Source organism: Symphalangus syndactylus, chromosome 18 (assembly GCF_028878055.3).
Source record: "Symphalangus syndactylus isolate Jambi chromosome 18, NHGRI_mSymSyn1-v2.1_pri, whole genome shotgun sequence".
NCBI classification, from domain to species: Eukaryota; Metazoa; Chordata; class Mammalia; order Primates; family Hylobatidae; genus Symphalangus; species Symphalangus syndactylus.
The window spans coordinates 102,834,864-102,856,491 of NC_072440.2; the positions used below are offsets into that span (position 1 = coordinate 102,834,864).

The window sequence follows — 21,628 nt, forward strand, 5'->3', positions numbered from 1 at the left end:
TTGGTCAAGACATTCACTGTTTGGAATTGTTCACAGGAAAGTTTTTAGCAGACAACATCGTTGGGTCTGTCCTGGTTTTCTCCTTGATATTTTGGATTCCTTTCAGCATTCTTGTCCATTGTGTGGTAAGTCACCAACTTTTAAGTAATTAAATATTTTATTTAGATTTCGATCAACTCCAACCATGGTAATCTCTGGAAAAGGTAAAACTTGTTCTTAGCAAAGTTTGGCCTGATATTTCCAATAGCTTTTTTTGTTGTTATTCCTAGGGGAACATGTCATAGAAAGCTTAACTAATGGTCTTTAAAAAAAAAAATACTATTTTTGTGTGTTGGTGTTTTAATATATAAATTTCTTAGGAATTTTATACTTTTAAGCATAGGAGACTGTTTAACTGGATTTGTCCAGGTCTTTTGATGAGTAAAGCCCTTAATTAAGGGCATTTCCAGGCTTTGTTGCAACAGAGCAAATATCAAACATTGGCATTTCAGATGTTCCCCATATATCATGTAGATTCTTGGCAGCAGATGGCTATGTCTGCAGCCTTCTGCACAAATAGGATGTAGGGACTGGGGCCCAGCTGTCTATGAGTATTTACATCTTCCCCCAAAAAATAAGAGTAAGCAGTCTTTTCTGTTCTCATTCAGAATCAGTAACAGCTACAAGTTGAATTGGGCTTTGATTAAGGAATTCCTGGTCCTTTATAAATTTGAGGCCCTTTTTCATAAATGTTCTTACAAATCCATTCACGTGCATCTGTGGGGAATGGGGATTTGTCTGCTGTAGAGATGAGAAAGTCAGACCCAGGCTTCCAGACTTGTTTTCCCAAACTCTTTCATAGTGGCCTTCCTATGAGCATTTAAAAATTCCAGCACAACTGATGAGAAAGGAGTTTTTCCTACTGCCTCCTTCCTTTCCTTTCCTGCTGGCATCTCCTGCCTAGGGGCCATCTCACAGAGCAGCTCTTCCTCGGGGTGGTAAGCATGATGGTGTAGGGAGGAAGATCTCTAGAGAGCACTTGTGCTGAAGAAAGCTGAAGGTGACGTGCTTGAAGCTTTGACAGATGTCTCTGGATGACAGTGCCATCCATCACGATTGCTTTTATTGGAGGATGGAACCTATTTTGTTTACAGGGAAGTTGCACATGTGGACAAGGCACGACCCTTGATTTCAGAGCAAAGCCTCTGATAGGAGGGAGGGCCGTCACTTGTTTCTGGTCATAGAATACATTGATGGCATCCAGACAGGAAGCCTAGTCCTGGATTCTTGGTCCTTGCCCTCTGTCGCCTATTATGCTTCAGCCACAGGCAGGGATGGGGCAGGAGATGGCCATGTGGTTAGCCTTCTGCAGAAGGAGGATGTAGGGATGGAGGCCCAGTTCCTCCAGCAGAGCATGGTCCACAGAAACTGTGGAGACAGCTAAGAGGAGAGTGAGGCCATGGGCCGGGGCAGTGCGAGGAAGGCTGCAGGCCCAGCCACCTGGGTCTTCCTACCAGTTGCCCTTCCAGTCATTGCAGTCCTGGTGTACCCAGCATCTGGGACATTTGCCATTTCATGCACAGGAAGATGTCCTTATTATTCCCCTGCCCACAGAGGGATGAATTTCTCAGAAAACATAGCACTTAAACCTTGCCTCTTCCTGTACTTACTGCCAAAATGTATTTCCTTTGAGTGCAAAGCAAACAAACACTTCTAGATTGGTGGCAAAACTAAAGCTTGGGTGAGAAATGGATTGTCATCTGTTGAGCCTGCTATCACTTTCTACAACTCAGGTTCTAAGTTCTTCAGTTAGTGTTAGGAGTAGCCTGTGATGAAATAGTACTCACTAACTGAGTTGTATTTGTAGGGAATGACCTTTCTTCTTGCTGTTCCTTTCTTTCTAGGATAAGAAATTGGATAAGCAGTATGAATCTCTGTCTCTGTTTCACCCCAGTGTAAGTATACCATATGAAAGAAACAATCTTCGCCTGGTCTGAGGCCCTGTTAGGCAAAGACCTTCACCTGACCCAGAAAGAGCTTTCATTGGCTGATGGAAGGTCATGTTGCAGCAGGAAGGGTCTAGGTTGGAATGTTTACCCTTCTGACAACAGTGATGGTGAACTTCGATTAGTTGCATGGATAGAGATTTAAAGAGCTGTGCTGTGCCCTTCCCAAGCCATAAGGAGTGATTTAGCCATTCAACACTTAGTTAATATTTTGAGATCAATTTCTCTCTTGGGATCTTACCTTGAGAGGTTTGAATCCTCTTTTGGGTCTTCAAATGGTAAGTAAGTAAGTTTTCAGGATGCGTGAAAACTAGTAATTATTGTTTTTGCTATTAAAAGTAATGGCATTAATTACTTTTGTACCAACCTAGTATTTTTTAGTCACTTCTTAGGTTGAGTGAGCCTCACCTAGCCCTTTTTTTTTTTTTTTAAGCATCACAGTGCCAACAGAATAAGGGGCTGTTTGATGGGTAAGGTTGGAGCTGTGAGGACCTAAGATTCATCTTTTATTCCCATCAATTGAACCCATGTCTTTGCAGAATGTTGAAATGCTGAGCAGCATGGATTCCGCATCGGTTCGCATTATCAAACCCTTTCCTGCGCCCCAGACTCCAGGCCGCCTGCAGCCTGCCCCTGTGATCCCTTCGGCGCCAGCAGCTCCAAAACTGGACCACCAGAGAATGGACACCATCCAGGAAGACCCTAGCACAGACTCACATGTGGACGAGGATGGGTTTGAGAAGGACCCCTTCCCAAATAGCAGCACAGCCGCCAAGTCATTTGAGGATCTCACGGACCATCCGGTCACCAGAAGTGAAAAGGCTGCCTCCTTTAAACTGCAGCGTCAGAATCGTGTTGATAGCAAAGAAACAGAGTGCTAATTTCGTTCTCAGCTCTTTTGACTTAAGTGTGCAAAATATTTTTATAGATTTGACCTATAATCACAGCTTACATTTTGTGAAGATTGGGAAGTGACTTAATAGCAGATGCTGGTCATGTGTTTGAACTTCCTGCAGGTAAACAATTCTTGTGTGGTTTGGCCCTTCTCCTTTTGAAAAGGTAAGGTGAAGGTGAATCTAGCTTATTTTGAGGCTTTCAGGTTTTAGTTTTTTAAATATCTTTTGACCTGTGGTGCAAAAGCAGAAAATACAGCTGGATTGGGTTATGAATATTTACGTTTTTGTAAATTAATCTTTTATATTGATAACAGCACTGACTAGGAAAATGATCAGTTTTTTTTTATACACTGTAATGAACCGCTGAATATGAGGCATTTGGCATTTATTTGTGAGGACAACTGGAACACAATGGTTTTTTTTTTTTTTTTGCCTTCAACTAAAAACAAAGGAGATACACTGTCTCTAAATTGTGGGTCTATTTCTAGTTATTACCCAGAGTTTTTATGTAGCAGGGAAAATATACATCTAAATTTAGAAATCATTTGGGTTATTATGGCTCTTCATAATTCTAAGACTAATGCTCTCTAGAAATCTAACCACCTACCTTACAGTGACGGCTATACATGGTAGCCAGTTGAATTTATGGAATCTACCAACTGTTTAGGGCCCTGATTTGCTGGGCAGTTTTTCTGTATTTTATAAGTATCTTCATGTATTCTTGTTACTGATAGGGATACATGCTCTTAGAAAATTCACTATTGGCTGGGAGCAGTGGCTCATGCCCGCAATCCCAGCACTTGGAGAGGCTGAGGTTACGCCACTGCACTCCAGCCTGGGTGACAGAGTGAGACTCCTCTGCCTAAAAAAAAAAAAAAAAAAAAAAACAAAGATTGCTTGTTTTCAAACACTAGTGAATAAGAGGGTGAGATATTTCTTAACAAAAAAAAAAAAAAAAAAAGAAAAAACAAACAGGTTGTTTTGAATAGGCTGAGGTGTGGTGAGCCAGCCAAGAGACAGAATACTACCTGCCCTTAGGGTTGGGGGCTGTCCCCACAAGAACTGATACTTCAGAAACCCTTTTTATTGACCCACAAGCAGATATTTGAATTACTTCTTACTTTATTGCTCCAGGATTCTGGATGGGCTGCATTTACTGTGTGAAGGATAAAAATCATTAGCCTGAATTCTGATTTCGATAAATTGCCATTAAAAGCTTTTTCCCCCTAAGAACTGAAATGTGCTCACCAGGCAAAACATTTTAACATGTAAACTTTGAGGGCAATTAACCAAACCTGTGACTAATCATATCTCCCCCTACCCCCCATTTCCAAGGACATTTGTTACTCAGATACTTGTTATACTAATACTTGAACTTGTACCTTATGGTATTTGCTATCTTTTAACTAGTCATGATATTCTTATACTTTAGTTACACTTTTGGAATTTGATACAAGGTTGAGTGGGGTGTGTGGGTGTATGTATGTGTGAAACAGTTCTCAAAAGAATGTAAGAAAACCATTTTTATAAAATTGTGACTTTTAAAAAATAGTCTTTGTCATTTATAGAATTAACAAGCTGCTCAGGGTATATTTTATAGCTGTAGCACTGATATCTGCATTAATAAATACTGTCAAAACACAATGGACCTAAGTATAACACTTCCCTGAAAAATCTAATACTTTTATTATTAATATCAGTGGCAAAGGTTTAAGCCTGAGGAAAAAAGCGTATCTCTATGTATTGACAACTTTGAGTTCTGTAGATAACAAGCAGATTTGGGTCACCTGTGATTGGCTAATGGTCTCCATCTCCCAGCAGACTTAATTCAGGTTTTGCTTCTGCTACATCCCGCCAGTAAGGAAGCAGCAAAGGCAGAGAAGAGACCTTTTTCTCTATCAAAGGCCAGAGATGCGAGAACAAAAATTCATTCCCCTTTGGAGACAAATGTAGTCCATCTGATAAATAAGAAGAGAAGTCCTAGAAGGGAGAGAAATCGGTTAAAGGTGGGTAACTGGCCAGGTGTGGTAGCTCACCCCTGTCATTCCAACACTTTGGGGCCGAGGATTACTGGAAGACAGGAGTTTGAGACCCTGTCTCTACAAAAAATTTTAAAAATACAAAAATTAGCTGGGTGTGGTGGCAAACAGCTATATTCCCACCTACTTGGGAGGCGAAGATGGGAGGATCACTTAAGCCAGGACTTGGAGGCTACGTGAGCTATCATTGCACCACTGAGCTCCAGCCAGCCTGGGTGATAGACTGTCTCCCCCTGCGCAAAAAAAAAAAAAAGGCCGGGGAGGGAGGGTATAACTTTTCTAAATGCCAGTGTGTACCATTCTCTCATTTGTGGCCCTGCAACAGAAAGATCACCAGCCCCTTTCATTGTAGGCATCTGACCAGAGTTGTCTTGGACTACAGTAGCACTGATAAGCTATTTACATAGGTGAACACACAGAGAACCCTCACTAGTGCTGTAGTACTATCTCCATATTATAGAATTGAGTTTCATGAAAGTCACTCACCATTAAGTGAGCTGGGACCTCATTCCAGGTCTTCTGAGTCATATGACATGATTCTCAGGTTATTTGAAAGAACCTTAACAGGTAAATATGGCCTGTTAACATAATCAGCAAAAATGAAAAATTTGGTATTAGGAGTGTTCAGGGGCCCCATGAGTCAATATTGTTTTTGACTCTAGGCAGGTTTTTAGGTAGAAAGAACTTGTACCATCTAACCTAGAATAGTAATTGCTGGGACACAGGAGTCCAGTCTTCCTCCCACTCCCCTGAACTCAAGAGTATATATTTAAAAAGATACACGTATATTTGGAGACAGGGTCTTGCTTTGCTGCCCAGGCTGGAGTGCAGTGACATGATCATGGCTCACTGCAGCCTCAACCTCCTGGGCTCACGCCATCTTTCTAACCTCAGCCCCCTGAGCAGCTGGGACTATAGGCATGTGCCACCATACCTGGCTGCCTGGCTAATTTTTATGCTTTTTGTAGAGATGGGTGTCTCATTATGTTGCCCAGGCTGGTTTTGAACTCCTAGGCTCAAGCAATACTCCCACCTCGGCCTCACAAAGTATTGGGATTACAGGCATGAATGGCCATACCAGGCCCTGAACTATAAGAGTTTTACCCATACAGCCATTTCTTTCTTGGGGAAGAATCTTACTAGCCAAGAGCTCTGTTAGAATCTGGGTGGCCAGCTAGCTTATGTGACTTTTTTTTTTTTGAGCTGGAGTCTCACTCTTGTTGCCCAGGCTAGAGAGCAATGGTGCAGTCTCGGCCTACTTCAACCTCTGCCTCCCAGGTTCAGGTGATTGTCCTGCCTCAGCCTCCCAAGTGTCTGGGATTACAGGTGCCTGCTACCACGCCTGGCTAATTTTTGTATTTTTAAGTAGAGATGGGGTTTTACCATGTCAGTCAGGCTGGTCTCGAACTCCTGACCTCAGGTGATCCACCCACCTTGGCCTCCCAAAGTGATGGAATTACAGGTGTGAGCCACCACGCCCAGCCCAAGTCTTGCCTTTTCGAGATACCAAACAGATGGACTCATGTAGTAACCAACCGTCAGAGACCAGCTTCCTTCCCTCAGTGAAACGCCTCTGAGAGTCACCCACGTTGCTGTGTATGTCAGTCCTTCCTCTTTATTGCTGAGTAGTATCCCATTCCATGGACACACCAGTTTCCCTATTCATCACAGAAGGACACTGGGGTGTTTCCAGCAGGTAGGAATAATGCTGCTGTCAACAGTTACACCTAGGTTCTGTGTGAACATAGTTTTCATTTCTCTAGGGCAGATAACCCAGGAGTGGACTGCCAGGTCCTCCCTGAGTGTATGTGTGACTGCATAAGAAACCAGCTGTCTCCAGAGTTGGTGCACCATTCTATGGGACCTGCTTTTTACCTTTTATATTTGTGCTTTCAGGCTTTAAAACAAAGTAACTTAATTAGAACTACATATCTCAGTTTTATTAGCCAATACTGTATTTAAATTCATTGTTTTACCTGTTAACAAGTTTTAGCTTTCTGCCATTCTCTGTATGAAAGAACTTGGCCTGGATGTTCATAAATATGAGCCATGTATTGCTCATTTACGTCACTGTGCACTAACTCCTAGCCAAGGAGCCTCGCTGAATAAGCTGCTGGGCTTGTGAGCCATCCTGGAACCTCCATTCCTCCCCTCCCCCAAGCCTTTTTGTTTTCATTGGCTAAAGGGATGACTGTCTTAGCCAGGCAGGGCCTTTCTAGGGAAAGCTGCTGCACACACACCTGGTTTACTTCTGTGTGATCCTATTTACCCCGAGAGGACTGAGCAAGCCACTGTACCTGGCTGTCCTGCATCAGGGTCCATAGGTCAAGTACGTCAGTCCCACAGTCTTGGGCCACTTGTAAACACGCATTGGCATATTCACCAACAACAGAGTTCAGGCGATTTAGTTTGCAACCTATTGAGAAGAAATCGAGGTGGCAGTTGATAAACCCAAGTGCTGGCCCTTGTGTAAGTTCTGCTCCACTCATCTAGACAGTTTCGAAATGCCATTAAGTATTGACCCCACTTGGGCCAGCCTCGGGGTTTAGGGTGTATGTTGAGGAGCCCTGCAGGTTACTGGTGTGCTGCTCTACTCAGCAGAGGACAAGGTGCAGTGGGAAGAAGGAGCCTTTAGTGGTAACCAGAGTCTTCCGAGGCGCCAGGGAAGATGTTCTAGAGGACACCTTGAACAGAGGCAGAGAGGCAGAAAAGGCCCAGGAGGGCTGGGCTGCTTGCAGAGTGCTGGCTGCAGGAGCTGGACTGGGGGCTGGTAAGGGTTGCACTGGTAAGAAATGCCAGGCCATGGAAGCCGAATGCTGCGCTGACACCACTGGCTTCTCACATGTAACAGCTGCACCACAACACAGCAAAATAATTTGTCGGCTTTAGACATAGAGACCTTTATTTTGATGCCTACAATTTTCACTAAATAGCTGTGTGCCTGAACAGCTTAACCGTCCTGAAGCTTTCTGCATCCTTATAATGACAGTGCCTACCTAGTTGCAGGAATATTGACAGGATTAAGAGACTGAACACCAGCAAAGCAGCTAGCACAGAACGATTGAGTGTATCTAACACAAGTGCAGGCTGCCTCATCCTCCCAGGGAGCTGCACCAGGGAAGGCTGGAGTGCAGTATCTGGGGATTGTGCTAGGTTGGTTTGGAAGGTGGGGCTGGGGCTAGGGGAGAAGGCTCAGGAGGCTGCAAATAGGACAGTGAGGGCTGGCGAGAGGCGGACTACAGAATGGTATTAAAGAGACAGCATGAGGATATGGGCAACTGGATGTGGGCCACAGGAGGACCTATGCTGGCCCAGGCTGTACATCACACCGGCTTTGATTCATACTTGGGATCAATTGTTAATAAAACTCACCTAGATTATAACTAGCTACCCCATCCCTACAAAAAAATTTAAAAAATTAGCTGAGCATGGTTGCACATGCCTGTGGTTCCAGCTACTTGGGAGGCTGAGGCAAGAAGATCACCTGAGCCCAGAGGTCGAGGCTGCAGTGAGCTATGAGCAATCCACTGCACTACAGCCTGGGTGACACAGCAAGACCGTCTCAAAAAATAACCTGCTGAATTTCTAGGGGACCAGTTATTGAGATGTGACCCCTCCTCTACCTCCTTTGCCCATTGCTGACCTTTTAATCTGCATTGGGCTACATTCAAGACTAGAAAGGGGAAATGAAATTAAACATTCAGAATTTCATATATATTATTTTCCTGGGAAACAGTAGACAAAAAGAAGTAAACAGCTTCTGTGGACCGTGCTATGTAACATTTTTCCCCATTTGTTAAAGCCAAGATGACACTGCTCCCCAAGCAGTTAGGGCTGCAGACCCAGAAGCAAGCTGGGGGTCTGAAGTTGTCTCCAGTGGAGCTCTGTGGGCCTTAAACACCTTCCCTGCAGAACACTCTGTAGCTCAGGCCCAGCAATAGGGCCCCTCTGCCCTGATGTGATGCCCAGAGCCTACTGTCACCATGTCCCGCAGGCTGGGGTTTCTCCCCGTTTGTCTGTGCCTCCAGTGTGTGGCACCCCTTGACATATGCTGTTTGTGACTTGAGAATGCATTGGATCCTCCTCTAAGGATGACAGGCCCTTTGAGAGCAAGGGACATAGCTACAACCCAACTGAACAGTAAACTCATAGAACAGTAAGGACTTGAGCTCTGAAGTCACACCTGCTGGATTTGATTCCTGGTTCTGTTACTGGCTGTGTGTTCTTGGGCAGGTTACTTAGCCTCTCTAGGACTCCATTTCTCCACTGGTAGAGACAATAACAGCCTTCCATGAAGTTGTGGTGTGTGTGCTGTGGTGTATATAAGAAACATCTGGAGTGCTGAAAATGGGTCCAGAAATCTACCTAAAAATCACGGTTAACTCAGAGTCAGACCACACTTTGAGAAATAGCTGTTCTGTGTTGCAAAGTCAATAATTTGTCCTAGAATGTTGAGTTCTGGGCAGCTTAGAAAACTTCCAGGCCAGGAACGGTGGCTCACACCTGTAATCCCAGCACTTTGGGAGGCTGAGTTGGGCAGATTACCTGAGGTCAGGAGTTCGAGACCAGCCTGGCCAACATGGTGAAACCCGTCTCTACTAAAAATGCAAAAATTAGCCGGGCGTGGTGATGCACACCCGTAATCCCAGCTACTCAGGAGGCTGAGGCAGAACTGCTTGAGCCCAGGAGGCAAAGGTTGCAGTGAGCCGAGATCGTGCCACTGCACTCCAGCCTGGCTGACAGAGCCAGACTCTGTCTCCAAAAAAAAAAAAAAAAAAAAAAAAAAAGGAAGGAGAACTTCCATAATGCACATTTTCAACATTAACATACAGCTGACCCTTGAACAACATAGGTTTGAACCGTGAAGGTCCACTTATGTGCAGAGGTTTTTCAATCAAAGGTGGATCGAAAACACAGCACTTGAGGAATGTGAAACCCAACTATATGGAGTGCTGGCGACTCCTATCCGATCATTCCTACCCAGCTTCTGTGAGCCAGGAAAAGCCCCAGGTGTGGACTTCCAAGTCAAAGCACATCAGCATCAGCCCCCCAGGCCGAGCACCACAGCTCTGCACAGATCTCAGCGGCCTTCATGTGCACCTTGGAGTCTGGCAACTGTAAAGGTCAGCAGATGCCAGGCCCACGGTTCCCTCCTGACTATCCAAAGCCAGAATCCCTTTTCTATGTCAAAAAAGGTCTCAGGTATGACATAATGGAAGCTATACTTTAATAATTTTGGATTGAAAACAGACTGAAATGGACATACTGAGCCCCTAAGAAACAGAAGCCCCAGGCAGGAAACCACTGTCCTATCAGAGTTCCTCCCTCAGCATTCCTATCCAGATTTGCCGAGATTGGCTGTGGTTTGTTTACCTTGTATGATGCACTCTTTTTCCCAGGCTGTTTCACAAAGTGGGGTCGGCGTGATGAGAATGACTCGATTCTCAGGGATGTCCACAGACTTCAGGTACTGTACCATGCTCTTTAAATTTGCAGCATACTCCTCCAGGGGAATGTGCTGCTTGGGATTCTCATCTGCTCAAGAGAAACATGAGTGCTCACCAGATGCATATTTATTATAAGTGACAATTCAGGTGAACACACTTCCGCAAATGCCTGTTATTCATGATGTCACTGGGGGGATTGTTTAACACCAAGGACACAAGAGAAGGTTTTCTCCTTGATGAATTAAAATGTATAGTTCTTCATAAAGCAAGACTTCAAAGGCTCTAACTAGGGGCACTGTAAGTACTCTTGTCTTTTCGTCACTAGTATCCAGATGGTTATTACATCAATTAGGTTGGATTTGTAAAGAAATTAAAGAGCCCAGCCTGTTGGGTGAGACGGCCTAGGTTCAAATCCTGGCTTTGTCACTCCTCGCCACAGAACCACGGATAAATACTTAGCCTTTCTGTACCTCATTGGGAAAATGAAGATAATAGGGTCTCCCTCCTAGGACTGAAAATCAAAACAGCTAAGAGTTTACAGCACCGAGAGCAGGGTGCCTTCACAAAGCAAGCACTCAGTCTAAACAAATGGCACCCATGAATACCACTACTGTTATTGCAAAGGAGTATTTTCTAGATAGGCTCTCACTGAAGTATTACAAGGGTCATTGTTTACCATTTGCTAACCACATATAAGTACAGTATAAAGAAAAAAAAAGTCACCAATGATCCTACCACCCAGAAACCCACTGTTGGCATTTTGATGCATATCTTTCCAGTCTACGAAGATACACATGCTTTTAAAAAAATGAGTTTGCACTGAAGATTATATTCACGCTGAAGACTTCATATTTTGCTTTTCTCTACAAATTGTTTTACAGACAGGCTCTCGCTCCATCACCCAGGCTGGAGTGTGATCAGAGCTCACTGTAACCTTAACTCCTGGGCCCAAGCGACCCTCCCACCTCAGCTTCCTAAGTAGCTGGGACTACAGGCATGCAACACCACACTAGGCAAACTTTGTTTTGTTGAGACAGAGTCTCACTGTTGCCCAGGCTGGTCTCAAACACCACGCCTGGCTCACATAACATATTACGAGCTTTTCTGTGTCCATAAATAGTCCTCAAAAAATGATATTTAGTTGTAGGGTGACCACGTGATGTTTCCATACTGTACAGCTTCTAATCTGCTGTTATAAATAGCAATACATGGCCAGGTGTGATGGCTCATGCCTGAAACCCTAGCACTTTGGGAGGCCGAGGCAGGTGGATTACCTGAGGTCAGGAGTTCGAGACCAGCCTAGCCAACATGGCAAAACCCTGTCTCTACTAAAAATACAAAAATTAGCTGGGCATGATGGCGAGCGCCAGTAATCCCAGCTACTCGGGAGGCTGAAGCAGGAGAATAATTTGAACCTGGGAGGTGGAGGTTACAGTGAGCCGAGATCGTATCACTTCATTCCAGCCTAGGCAAAAGAGCGAAACTGTCTCAAAAAAAGAAAAATAAAATAAAAAAAGCAACACACAGAAATCTCTGCACACTCATCTGGCTGCATATCTGAATATTTCCTTGGTTGAATTTCTACACATGGGCAGTCCCTTGGCGCATACTGCCGCACAGCTTTCCAGAGGATTACAAGCTATTCTCTCACCAGGAATGTAAGAGTTCCAATCTTATTTCATGCCTGTCATCCATAAGTATTACTGCTTCATATTGCTTTTCTGAGTCAAAAAATCAAAATACCTTGTTTTAACTGGCATTTTTTGTTAAGTTTTCACACATTTTCAAATATGTATTTGCTGTTAAATTTCTCCTTTTACCTATTCCTGTCCTTTGCCTACATTTTCTATTGTAGTATTTTTCTTATTGATTTCTACATTAAAGACATTACTCTCTTGTCTGCCACATTTTTCAGATATTTTCCTTAACACATCATTTTCTTTTTCAGTTTTTTCGTAGTCTAAGTTATTTTATTTCATAAACCTGTTTTTCCTCTGTGGCTTCTTCCACTGCTGTTATACTTAGGAAGTGTTTTTCCTTATCCTAAATTTGATAAAAATTTATCTTTTTAAAAAATTCTGTTTTGAGTTTTCTTATGGTTTTTGGTACAAGATAGAAAGTGAAGATTAATTTCTTCCTAAATATAATGGTTGGCATGCAGTCTCCACCGATCCCTGTAATCTACGTAATCTTTCTCCTAGAAAGCAAGAATTCCGTACTGCAGCTGGTGTTCCTTCATGTCCAGCCTCAATCAGAGGTCTCCCACAGTGTGCCTGTGAATAGCAGACCACACCACTTCTGTGACACAAGCAGGGGCACCAAGAATCTCTGGAAGATGACTACCTAACTTCCCAAAACAAAGGCTGATTTTTCTCATTTATAGCACGCAGAAGGCTTTTTTCAAGAGTAGAAAGGGAAGAAAGGCCTCTTACACAGCTAGCTTTCCTCTAGTCACAGCAGCAATTCTTCAGCAATCAAGGAGAGACCATCTCCTTTTCCAAACCCACGTTCACCATTGCCCAGGATTCAAGCCTAACTGAGGTCGGGGTGGCTGCTGCCCTGCGATATCCCTCCCTAAGACACTCCACCAGCTGCCATCAGTGTGATGCAAGCCACAAGGTATCCTTTAGCTTTCTGCTGCCGAATGCATGAACTAAAGAGAAAAACATTACAAACTTAGCATAGCACTAACAGACTCTAGAAAATATAAGTGTTTGCAAGATCAGGACTGCCAGCGACCGAGGCATGTAGAAACCGAATCAAGAATAAAATCCACCAGTGTTAAAGCCAGGGATACACATCAACTCAACATAAGTTTGGCAAAACCGTATCTATTGGGAGCAAGTAAACAGTTGAAAAAAGTATATTAAATGTAAGTTTGCTGTAACATAAAAATGATTAAAAGTGAGCTAGAAGAACATAAAAAATGCTTTTACCTTTTAGTGCACTGTCATTGGCCCCAAAGAAAATTGTAACTGCTACTGGGATGTCCAAACTGTTTCCTTTCCTGATTAACCTTGGAAGGATAATTTTGGCCCATCTGGTATTGTAACCTGAAAATCCACGATTCAGAACGTCACATTTTCTGAAACGAAACATTTTAAAAAGATGAATTGTGGGCAAGAAGTGTTTACGGTCCCAGTAAGCGGCCTTTAGTGAGGGTGTGCTCTCTGGGATTCTAAACCCCTCACGTCTGAGCCACTCCCAGGCTTCACTTTGATAGGATCAAGAACACAGTGGAAGCATGCTGATCTTAAGCCATTCAAAGATAGAGGTAAATACGCCATACTCCTGCGTGAGAGAAGTAATTATATATAAAGGGGCTGTGATGAAGTCTAGACTACCTGACTTCAAGCATGGTATAGTGGGGTACTTTTAAAATGGAGTTCGCAACAGATAATCTGAGCAAGTATCTCAGGTAAAAAGTCACTAATATCCTGGAACTTAGTTTAGTTTGGTTTATATTTAAATAGTCTATAGAATATTTGAGATTTCTGGTTTTGATTAAATAGTTTTAGTAAATATATTTGTTGTGTTTCAACTTAAACCGGTTCATTAATACTTTTTGTTTCCTTCTTAAAAATAGCTGGATTCACAGTACTGTAGGTGTAATGGGGGGAAAAAAAAAGCCGGGTTGCCTGGATTTCTTTCTCGGCTCCATCTGTGACTAGGCGTGACCCTGGGCATGCTGTGCTCCTTCCTCACATGTAAAGTGAGGAGATCCCAGTTAAGGATTCGCATCAGGCAGTAGGTTTAAAACCCCTCAGAGAATACCAGTCACAGAAGAGGGACTCTTTTTATCTTAGTCTTGGTAAAATGATATGATTTGGGATTTGCTTCAGAATAATCCATAGTAGGAGGGATGGATGGGCTCATTTTACTCTTTGCTTCTGTGGATATTTAAAGTTGTCCATAAAGTTTTCTTAAAATGACTCCTGGGGTTCAAATTATGATTAGTAAATCAATATGGTTCATTTTGGTGTATTCACATTCCCATATATGCATAACCAAGCAGAGAAGCTGGGGCACCAGCGGAGAACTGCAGGCTACAGCATCAGGCAGCAGGCTCCAAAGCAGCACAAGGGGACACTTTATGACACTGCTCAAAGTTCTCAGGCAGCATTTATAAACTGGGGAACAACAACAGAAACTCAGCCTTATTTCTAAGATTGTTTTTGTGTGTAGTGATTATAAAATGCTGACTAGCCATTTTACAGAGTGAAATCACAATATTTTAATGAAGTGCTGGGCTGGGTGTGGTAGTGAGTGCCTGTCGGTCCCAGCTACTCAGGAGGCTGAGATGATGATGGCTTCAGCCCCAGAGGTGGAGGCTGCAGTGAGCCCTGATCACCCTGCTGCACTCTAGCCTGCGTGCCAGAGTTGTCAGGCCTCTGAGCCCAAGCTAAGCCATCATAACCCCTGTGACCTGCACATACATCCAGGTGACCTGGAGCAACTGAAGAACCACCAAAGGAGTGAAACAGCCAGTTCCTGCCTTAACTGATGACATTCCACCATTGTGATCTGTTCCTGCCCCACCCTAACTAATCAATCGACCTTGTGACATTCCTCCCCTGGACAATGAGTCTCAGGAGCTCTCCACAGAGCACCTTGTGACCCCCTTCCCCTGCTAACAATAGATAAGCACCTTTAACTAATTTTCCACTACCTACCCGAATCCTGTAATACTGCCCCACCCCGTCTCCCTTTGCTCTTTTCAGACTCAGCCCACTTGCACCCAAGTGAATAAACAGCCTGTTGCTCACACGAAGCCTGTTTGGTGGTCTCTTCACATGGACGCGCGTAACAAGAGACCCTGTCACAAAACAAAAACCACCAAAACCAAAATAAAGTATGGTGGAATTGTGACAAGGTGAGTCTTAGTCATGGCAGCACTTCAAAAAAAGGCAAAGTAGCTTCCTCCTAGTGTGGTGTAGCAGTGAAACTGCAAGTTCTGCAATCACAGCAGCTGGACTTGGATCTGTCTGCCCTTGACTAGCAAAGAGGCCTTGGCCATTTCCTTGATTTGTCTGAGTCTACCCAGCCATCAGAGCTCAACCCTAAAATATCTAATTGGTCAGACTGAGTGAAGAGTAAATTTTTTCTGTTCCTTCTCCTATATACTGATTAGGGGAGGCAAGCAAAATTAATAAAGGAGGAATGTTCTGTTCAGAACTATCCTTCATCCATAAGACGGATCCCTAAGACATTTTCCATCCGTAAGAACTCAAGTATCGGAAACCATTCTCACCTGACCAGCCTGTCAGCCAGCGATGCTCCCCATCCACCCTGCTGGAAGGAAAACTGGAGGAAGAAAAGCCCATTATTACTACTAATGACTGTAACGGGGCATCTCAGCAAGGGCAGTTCTGATTGGCAACTTCTGATTTCCCGGTGCTCCCTTCTTGGCTTTGATTGCTTCACTGGAGGGGGTCATTTTGGGGATTACAGGTAAGTACACCTGGCAGCACTTTAGCAGAGGGGGATTTTTCTCTATCGAAAGCTAAACAGCCTGTATTCCCAGCACTTTGGGAAGCCGAGGCAGGCGGATCACATGAGGCCTGGAGTTCCAGACCAGCCTGGTCAACATGGCGAAACCCCGTCTCTACTAAAAATACAAAAATTAGCCCGGTGTGGTGGCTCACGTCTATAATCCCAGCTACTCGGGAGGCTGAGGCAGGAGAAACGCTTGAACCCGGGAGGCGGAGCTTGCAGTGAGCCCAGATTGCGCTACTGCACTCCAGCCTGGGCGATAGAGCGATACTCCGTCTCAAGAAAAGAAAAAAAAAAAGAAAACGAAAAAAAAAAGCTACACAGAAATTTAAGTTAAGGAAATAAAGTCAAAGGTCAGTGAGGAAATGAAGGCCACGTCGCCTCACTGCTTTGCTGGTTACCGAGCTGAGGGTGAACACTTTTGCATACACATTCCCATGGAATTCGGGAAGCCCTGACTGCCCCATATGCCTAAACATAATGTTACCAGTTACTGGCGTATACACAAAAACCTGGTGAAGCAAGTCCTGTCTGAGAAGAGGACACACACAGGAATGGACTTTCTCCGCCCTCCCCGAAGTAAGAACCTGCAGTTAGAAGAAGACCGTTCACTTCACAGGAGGTGAGATGATCTTGGATGAACGGATGGTCCTTTCCTACCTAATTCCTGAAGGCGTTTTACTTCCAAAGTCAACCCCTAACGGCCCCACCTGTGCCCGCAGGGAATGCAGCGAGAGGGTTCCCGGCGCCTCTGCCCGGAGCCAGCCGCGGGACCTCCTGGGACACAGCGCGCGGTCGCCCGGAGCCGCTAACCCGGACCCGGAGGGAAAGGCCGCTGCCCAGGAGGGCGCTGAGGGGACGACCGCGCATCTCGACACGGGGCGGGCAGCGCGGCCGGGTCCCCTCGCGTCTGTGCCGGGAGCCCGGGCTCTCGCGGACACCGTCGTGGCCTCCGGGACGCTGCGGGCCCGGAAGGCGCAGCCACTGGGGAACCCGCCACTCCTCCAGTGTCGCCACGGGCGTGGCCAGGCCTCCGGCCCAGCCGTCTCGGGCGCCGAAGAGAACGGCGAGGAGCCTCGGCCGGCTCGGCAGCGATCCCGCAGGGAGGCCGAGCGTCGGGGCGGCCGTACCTGGGTGATGGAGTCCCCGAAGAGCAACAAGCGAGGCCAGAGCAGGGCGCTGCCGCAGCCCGCTGCCTCGCACAGCGCCATGGAGCAGCCAGTCGGAGCAGGGCGGGGCCGCCAGCCGGGAGAGGCGCCTGCGCAGTGGCCGCCCGTGAGTTGCAGGAGCCGGGCTCGTTGGGCACCCAGGCAGTCACTTTGGTGACGCGCGAAAGTCGTTGCTCCTTGGAGTCCGTTTGCAAGAAGCTCGGCCTCCGCGCTTGTTCACCCACAGCAAGGCTGCCCCCAGGGAGTCCGGAGCCCGCGTCCCGCCGCGTGCTTCCCGGAAGAAAAGCGGTCCGGAGCCCCCCAAGCCCACCCCGCGCTCCGCGGGCGCAGGTGCGTTCGGCAAAGGGCAGGAGTGTGACCTCAGGACGCGCGGCGGGAAGCACAGCTGGCCCTCGGTGGTGCGGAGGGCTGCTCCAGGCCCCCCTGGAAGAGGTCGTGGGGTGCGCGCGCGGCCTCCTGCGCCGGGCGTCACTCTGGAGGGCCTGTAACAGCCAAGAGGACGCAGGCACTGCGGAAACCCTGGCAGTACCTCGTGGTTCTGCGAATGACAAGGGAAAGCAGCTGCACGTTCAGTGCGTGCGCAGCCGGCCGCTTTTCTTTTTCCCGCCGTTGGGTGGATGCGCGGATGCAGAACCCCGCGGACACGGAGTACTGACTTACTTCCAAGGGATTCATCTGTTAAAACGTGGTTGTAATGCAACGTTAAGAACCTCAACTATGCAATGAAGTTCTGCGGCCGAGCTAAAAACGGGTGGGAAGGATGCCTTGAAATCACGGAGCTGTAGATGAGTAATAGAAGGGCCAGGTGGAGCCGGCGCAGAGGCCCACTCCGCTCCTGGGGTGGGGCAATGGGCGTAGAGCGTGACCTTTAGGTTGCTCGTCCCAAGCTGGCTTGGATCACCTGGGGGAGCTTTACAAATAAGATCCAACCAAGGACCCTCATTCCAGCCCGACTAACTCACCTCCTGGTGGCAGGACTTGGGCACAGGTGCACTTGTAATGCACCCCACGTGATTCCCACGGGTAGCCCAGATTGAGAGCCCCTGCTAGAGCAAGCAAAGGTGCCTGGACTTCATCTTTATCATAAGGACTTCATTAAGGCCTTCAAGCAGCAGAGGCTTGAGGCCAGGTCTGTTCCAGGAATCAGCTGTAGGGGAGGAGATGGAGGTGGTTGCAGGAATTCAGAGGGGAGAGTAGACTTGGACTCGAACAGCAGCGGTGGAGATGAAGACAGGAAAGATTCAAGTGCAACTTAGAATCCTTATTATTAACTCAAATTGGTTACCCCAGGGGAGAGGGTAACCAGCAGCCGTTGCTGTCGGCAGATCTTGATGGTTTCCACGGGAGCTGCACATACGTGCCTGGAAGAAGAATCCATAAATTCTAAAATAATGGGCAGTTGATTTAGTAGTTAGTTCTAGAATAATGGACACATTAATTGGCGATTTAGCAGTATTCAGGCTGTTGGAATAAAGGCCATTTGACATCAAAAGTAAATAGGCTCCCGCAGAGAAACGAATGCATTTTATTTTAGGTAACAGAAGTAGAGTCAAGTATTTTTTCAAAGTTCATATACAGACAGTCTCAGTGAACTGGCGTCAGGGCCTCGTACAGTCTCTGTGCAGCCAGCTCCACCATTTCTCGAAGGGATTCATCGTCTTCACTTCCCTCTTCACATTCTACAGTCTGAAAGTGAGGCACAAACAAGACTGTTAGAATTAAGTCTATAATGATTATATAGAAGATAAATGAATACTCTTTTAAAAAACCATCATCTCATAAAAAATTAGCCATCTGTGGTGGTGTGTGCTTGTGGTCCCAGATAAGAGGCTGAGGTGGGAGGATCACTGAGCCGGAGAGGTTGAGGCTGCAGTGAGCTATGATTGCACCACTGCACTCCAGCCTGGGCGGCACTGCGAGACCTGGTCTCAAACTAAAAAAAAGAACAATCATCTGTGTGTGCAGAGGTCACCGTGGGACTGATTACCATGAAACAGAACGGCCGCCCTGCACACTTGTGGGCGTGCAGCGGTGGAGATGCATAGTGGGACTGATTACCGTGAAACAGAACGGCCGCCCTGCACACTTGTGGGCGTGCAGTGCTTCCTGACAGCACGATGGTCCTCATTAGTGATGATTTGAGGCAGGGCGAAAGACTGGGGAAAAGTCTAGTAAACTACATTTACATCAAAGCCCACATTTTGATCCAGTAAATTATACTCCAGGGAAGTTCATCTATGCCACACAAATTACTTGGCAAGGAATGGATGTGGCTATCTACTCAACATTTGGTATTAAATTTGACTGAAACTCACTAATAATTTTCTAGTTACTTCGTTTTTTTTTTTTTTTTTTTTTGAGACAGTCTTGCTCTGTCGCCCAGGCTGGAGTGCAGTGATGTGATCTCAGCTCACTGCAACCTCCGTCCCTCGGGTTAAGGTGATTCCCAGGTTCTCCTGCCTCCCAAGTAGCTGGGATTATAGGCACACAACCACACCTGGCTAATTTTTGTATTTTTAGTAGAGATGGGGTTTCACCATGTTGGCTAGGCTGGTCTCAAACTCTTGACCTCAGATGATCCACCCACCTTGGCCTCCCAAAGTGTTGGGATTACAGGCGTGAGCCACCATGCCTGGCCTCTAGTTTTTTTTTGGGGTGGGGAGACAGAGTCTCACTCTTCATCCAGGCTGGAGTACAGTAACGTGATCTTGGCTCATTGCAACCTCTGCCTCCCTGGTTCAAGCAATTCTCCTGCCTCAGCCTCCTGAGTAGCTGGGACTACAGGCGCCTGCTGCCATGCCCGGCTGATTTTTTTGTATTTTTTAGTAGAGATGGGGTTTAACGGCGTTGCCCGGGCTGGTTTTGAACTCCTGAGCTCAGGCAATCCACCCGCCTCAGCCTCCCAAAGTGCTAGGATTACAGGTGTGAGCCACTGCACCCGGCCTTTTTTTTTTTTTAAGACAGAATCTCGCACTGTCGCCCAGGCTGGAGTACAGTGGCGCCGTCTGAGCTCACCACAACCTTCGCCTCCCAGGTTCAAGCGATTCTCCTGCCTCAGCCTCCTGAGTAGCTGGGATTACAGGTGCCTGCCATCACGGCCAGCTCATTTTTTGTATTTTTAGTAAAGACAGGGTTTCACTATTTTGGCCACACTTGTCTCGAACTCCTGACCTTGTGATCTGCCCGCCTCGGCTTCCCAAAGTGCTGGGATTATAGGTGTGAGCCACCGCGCCTGGGCTCTAGTTACTTCTTAAGCTCAACTACAAAACACTATATGCTGTTTATACAATGTTTTTATTATACCATAAACATTTCCCATTAAAAACTTAGGAAAGAGGAAAAAAACACTTATGACCTAATGATAACTATGGTTACCATTTCTGTCTAGTAACCGTCTAGACTTTTTACATATATATATATATAAAACGGAAATAGGATAATTTCTTATATGTACTATCTTGTAACTATTTTTTTTCACTCAACAATATACAGTGGACAGCTCTGCACATGAATAAACCTGCCTCATCTTTTGGTGGTACAAATGTATGGGGTACATGTGCTGTTTGGTTACATGCACAGAGAGCTCAATGGTCTAGTCAGGGCTTTCTGGGCACCCATTACCTGGACAGCATCCATCACCCCCGCCACATCCTTCTGAGTTTCCACCGTGTATCATTCCACTCTCTATGGCCGTGTGTGTACGTTTTTTTAGTATACTTATAAGTGAGAAGATGGGATACCTGACTGACTTTCTGTGCCTGGCTTATTTCACTAAAGACCCCCAATTCCATCCATGTTGCTGCAAGGGACATAATTTCATTCTTTTTGATGGCTGAATAGTATTCCATTGTGTACATATGCCACATTTTCCTTTTCCATTCTTCTGCTGATGGACACTTAGGTTAAGGCCATATAGTTGCTACTGTGAATCATGCTGCAATTAACATATCAGTGCAGGTATCTTTTTTTTTTTTTTTGAGACAGAGTCTTGCTCTGTCATCCAGGCTGGAGTGCAATGGCACGATCTCAGCTCACTGCAACCTCCACCTCCCGGGTTCAAGGGATTCTCCTGCCTCAGCCTCCCGAGTAGCTGGGAATACAGGCACCTGCCATCATGCCTAGCTAATTTTTTTTTTTTTTTTAGAGACAGGGTTTCTCCATGTTGGTGAGGCTGGTCTCGAACTCCTAACCTCAGGTGATCTACCCATCTCAGCCTCCCAAGCGTGCTGGGATTACAGACGTGAGCCACCGCACCCGGCCTCTCAAACCTTATGGTTTGGAAAATCCACTTGGATCTTGCTGGTGCAAACAGAAGAGCAGCTTCTTTAAAAAATGCAGAGTCAACTAGATGCCAAACTAGAGAAGGGATGAGGTGAAGTACGCTGTATTATGGAAGAGGACAGCAATGGAGTGGCATACACGGGAACCTCGTACTATGCAGTTACCCGGAAAAATACAGAAAACTTCAACCATAATAATATAAAAAGAACAATGTGAAAAAAATGTTGGAAACACTGGAAGCAAATGCCAATATGCAAAAGTAGACTGTTGAGTGTGAGAGTACAGATTATTTACGCCTTCATTTTATTTCCCAAATAC

At 45.8% G+C, this 21,628-nt stretch overlaps 3 protein-coding genes across 12 annotated transcripts in view; 1 reads left to right on the plus strand and 2 right to left on the minus strand.

The window, feature by feature from the left end:
• ADAM17 (ADAM metallopeptidase domain 17) overlaps positions 1-3,789 on the plus strand; it is a 67,992-nt gene extending 64,203 nt beyond the window's left edge. For all 4 annotated transcript variants that reach the window (XM_055253850.2, XM_063623979.1, XM_055253851.2 and 1 more), the window contains 3 exons: positions 37-125; positions 1,884-1,934; positions 2,525-3,789. In XM_055253850.2, coding sequence (XP_055109825.2) covers positions 37-125; positions 1,884-1,934; positions 2,525-2,866 — 482 coding nt within the window. In that variant the 3' untranslated portion in view covers positions 2,867-3,789. The remainder of the gene's footprint in view (positions 1-36; positions 126-1,883; positions 1,935-2,524) is intronic.
• Positions 3,790-3,829: 40 nt separating this feature from the next.
• IAH1 (isoamyl acetate hydrolyzing esterase 1 (putative)) lies at positions 3,830-18,512 on the minus strand. 5 transcript variants are annotated; one of them, XM_055253857.2, is made up of 7 exons: positions 16,991-18,512; positions 15,619-15,671; positions 13,304-13,452; positions 10,294-10,455; positions 7,218-7,336; positions 5,407-5,479; positions 4,732-4,861 (listed from the first exon to the last, which is right to left on the minus strand). In XM_055253857.2, the coding sequence occupies exons 1-6, from the start codon at positions 17,069-17,071 to the stop codon at positions 5,426-5,428; spliced, it is 618 nt and encodes a 205-aa protein (XP_055109832.1). In that variant the 5' UTR covers positions 17,072-18,512; the 3' UTR covers positions 4,732-4,861; positions 5,407-5,425. The 5 variants fall into 5 exon arrangements, with proteins under 5 accessions (XP_055109830.1, XP_063480054.1, XP_055109831.1 ...); XM_055253855.2 differs by lacking the exon at positions 5,407-5,479 and having other exon boundaries at positions 3,830-4,861; XM_055253856.2 differs by lacking the exon at positions 5,407-5,479 and having other exon boundaries at positions 4,544-4,861; positions 13,304-13,420; positions 16,991-17,597.
• A 24-nt stretch (positions 18,513-18,536) lies between these two features.
• Positions 18,537-21,628, minus strand: part of CPSF3 (cleavage and polyadenylation specific factor 3) — a 51,838-nt gene continuing 48,746 nt past the window's right edge. For all 3 annotated transcript variants that reach the window (XM_063623980.1, XM_055253854.2, XM_055253853.2), the window contains one exon: positions 18,537-18,715. In XM_063623980.1, the coding sequence (XP_063480050.1) occupies positions 18,614-18,715 (102 nt within the window). In that variant the 3' untranslated portion in view covers positions 18,537-18,613. The remainder of the gene's footprint in view (positions 18,716-21,628) is intronic.